Raw genomic sequence first — 3,576 nt, forward strand, 5'->3', positions numbered from 1 at the left:
GGACATGAGTTTGAGTGAACTCCGGGAGTTGGTGATGGACAGGGAGGCCTGGCGTGCTGCAGTTCATGGGGTCGCAAGAAGTCGGACATGACTGAGCAACTGAACTGAACTGAACTGAATTTTATTCATATAATTTTAGTTACTTAAATACATCCTCTTTGATCTTTCAAAAAATATTTAATTCCTGATATATTTACATAGCTCTTTTATGTACCAGTGTCATTCTAAGTTGGGGATACATGGATAACTACACAGGTGTAGTCCTTAACTTTCTGGGAGTCACAATCTAACTGGAAATGAGAACAAACAAACAAAAAAAATCAGTGAACTACATTTATAGTACTATTAAAAAAATGCAGTGCTTCTTAGAAAGCAAATATATTTAATCTGCACAAGATGGTTTTTAGTTTGTTTTCTAAAAGAATGAGTGTAAATAAGTATGTCCAACTCTTTAGCTGTAATCTGCCAGGCTTTTCTGCCCATGGAATTCTCCAGGCTAAAATACTGGAGTGGGTAGCCACTTCCTTCTCCAGGGAATCTTCCCAACCCAGAGATCAAAGCCGGGTCTCTTGCATTGCATGCAGATTCTTTACTATCTGACCATGAGGGAAGCCCCTAACAATATGAATATTATATTCTCCAATTATTATATAGAAGGAGATAATTATAACATAATAAAATATCTTTTCGATATGGAAATTTGATATTATCTCCTGGTCAATACCATTTTATTTTCTTCTTATTAAATCGTGTTATATACTGTGCACTATTATAGATGTGTGAAAAAAGAAAAAATAACATTTACTGAATATTTACCTATAATAGGTATACACTGAATGCACTATTGCAAAACTTTAATTATTTTATCATTATTCCAATGATTTTATACCCCAAATTACTCTGAGGAGTTAGTATTATTAATCGTAATGTCATGGATAAATGAAGGTTCAAGAATTTGCCAAAATTGCCTTGTCAGTAACTGAAGTACAGTTTAAATCTTGACTTACAGAATCCAAAGGACATATTCCTTCCACTGTGCTCTGTTCCTCCTATAACTAAAAGTAAAATTACAAGATATTGTGATAAATTCTTACATAGAGGTTTGAGCAAGATACTTTTCACTCTTGCATGATCTCCTTCACAGTTTTAAGCTTCACAGACTATGTGCTAAGTACTTTAGGGCAGTACTTCTCAAAGTATCTTTGGTGAAGAATCAGGTATTGTTCTTCAGTCCTTCATGGACTGATGTTTTAAAAAATGCAAAATTTTATACTGGTTTGCTATCCTGTGACACTTCTAGAGAATTTTCTAAACACTCGACTTCCACACCTAACATGACGCAGACTTGTAACAGTTTGTGGACCTGCACCTCTGTGTGGATCATTTTTCATTGCTTCAGGGAATCTAAATATGAATAAATCATAACCCCTGCCTCCCAGAAGCTTACAGCCTACGAGGTGAGTTAGACTGGTACTCAGTTTACTAAAATACAAGAAATAGTCAAATAAATGCTTGTAGTATAAAACAAGACCTCACAAATATGGTTAAAATTTAATAGAACTTGAAGACAAATATCTTCCAGAGATGAGGAGTCAAAAGGAAGGCTCTGTCTATGAGAATAAGGCTTGTATTCCTAAAAGTTGATGGAATAATTGAGAAGTGATGAAGAGTCTGTGTGATTGGACCTAGCCTGTATTAGTTTTGAACCAAAAGTCAAGAATTTAAGGTTGAATTCCTATTACCCATGTTGACCGATCTTGTATGTCATGAATAACATCATAGCATCTACCCTAGAAGGAAGCAGAGTGGTATTAAATACAGAGAAAATTTGGTAGTTATGCTAGTAATTTAAATTCTAGTAATAATAAAGTAAGACTTCATAGATGCAAACAATATCTAAGTAATATTGAAGACGAATGTGTTCCCAGAGGTAGGGACAAGGAAGGAGGAGATAGGTCTTTCTGCTGGGTGAAGGTTTATAAGGCTTCACAGAGATTGCAGTAGTGATTAGTGCTATATGACTGGGAAGATCATAATAGTTTTGAACCCAAAATCAAAAAGACTTGGGGTGGAATGCATATTACTCATATTTATTTTCTTGTGTCTCATGAGTAATACAGTGTATCAACCCATGAAGGAAGAAAAGGGTATTAAATGCAGAGATAAGTTGGAGGCAAGAACAGCTTCATATAACAGCCACCAGTTTTACTGTGTAAACATGGTTTAGAGATCATGAGCATTTTAGATCAGTCTTCATGCTAATATGTAAATTGGCTTTCATAACTTTGACCTTTCTTCTTCAAATTCATCAACACAATTGTCATAATTTGCATTTTTTCCTACTGTCCTCCTTCAGATAACAATGCTAACAAAGTCCATGGATGGAGCAAACCAGTCTGTGGTATCAGAGTTTCTGTTCCTGGGACTCACCAACTCCTGGGAAATACAACTTCTCCTCTTTGTGTTCTCCTCCACATTTTTCATGGCAAGCATGATGGGAAACTCCCTCATTATTCTCACTGTGACTTGTGACCCTCACTTACACTCTCCCATGTACTTTCTGTTGGCCAACCTCTCCTTCATTGACATGGGTGTTTCTTCTGTCACGTCTCCCAAGATGATTTATGATCTTTTCAGGAAACGTAAAGTCATCTCCTTTAGTGGCTGCATCACTCAGATCTTTTTCATCCACGTCATTGGTGGTGTGGAGGTGGTGCTGCTCATTGCCATGGCCTTTGACAGGTACGTTGCCATATGTAAGCCTCTCCATTATCTGACCATCATGAGCCCACGACTATGCATCTCCTTTTTAGCAGCTGCCTGGATGGTCGGCCTCATCCACTCCACAGTTCAACTGGTTTTTGTGGTAAACTTACCCTTCTGTGGACCTAATATGTTGGACAGCTTTTACTGTGATCTTCCTCGGTTGATCAAACTTGCGTGCATAGACATAAACCAACTAGAGTCCATGGTCACAGCCAACAGTGGATTCATCTCTATTGGCTCCTTCTTCATTCTGATCATCTCCTATATGGTCATCATTCTCACTGTTCAGAAACACTCTTCAACAGGTTCATCCAAGGCTCTGTCCACACTTTCAGCTCACATCACTGTAGTAGTCTTGTTCTTTGGTCCTTTGATATTTGTCTACACGTGGCCATCTCCCTCTATACCCCTGGATAAGTTTCTGGCCATCTTTGATGCAGTTCTCACTCCTTTCCTGAATCCAGTCATTTACACACTCAGGAATCAAGAAATGAAGGTTGCAATGAGGAGGGTATGCAAACAGTTAGTGAGTTATAGAAAGATTTCTTAAGTGATGGCTGTATTGTAAAGATCCCTTGTTGATTATTGATGGTCATTACTGATGATCAAACTCAGACAGAAGCTTTTGATTATTCTACCTTAATTATGCACAATGATATCAAGTCTATTTTGTCTTTCATTTAGGAGGGAGTGACATTCACTTCTGAAGAGAGGTGTTACATATTAAGTATTTATAATCAAAGATTATAGTAATCTTGAGTCTCAGTTCCTAAGGAATAATATTCACATGAAGTAACTATTAGAAATACA

At 37.1% G+C, this 3,576-nt stretch overlaps 1 protein-coding gene across 1 annotated transcript; it reads left to right on the forward strand.

Annotated features, from left to right (window-relative positions):
• Window positions 1-2,377: 2,377 nt before the first annotated feature.
• On the forward strand, window positions 2,378-3,316 carry LOC104999709 (olfactory receptor 4F3/4F16/4F29-like). The gene has a single exon (XM_010855271.1). It carries the CDS (start codon window positions 2,378-2,380, stop codon window positions 3,314-3,316), a length of 939 nt encoding a protein of 312 aa, XP_010853573.1.
• Window positions 3,317-3,576: the final 260 nt, after the last annotated feature.

The sequence above is a fragment of the Bison bison genome, unplaced genomic scaffold (genome assembly GCF_000754665.1).
Source record: "Bison bison bison isolate TAMUID 2011002044 unplaced genomic scaffold, Bison_UMD1.0 scf7180017853732, whole genome shotgun sequence".
NCBI lineage: Eukaryota > Metazoa > Chordata > Mammalia > Artiodactyla > Bovidae > Bison > Bison bison.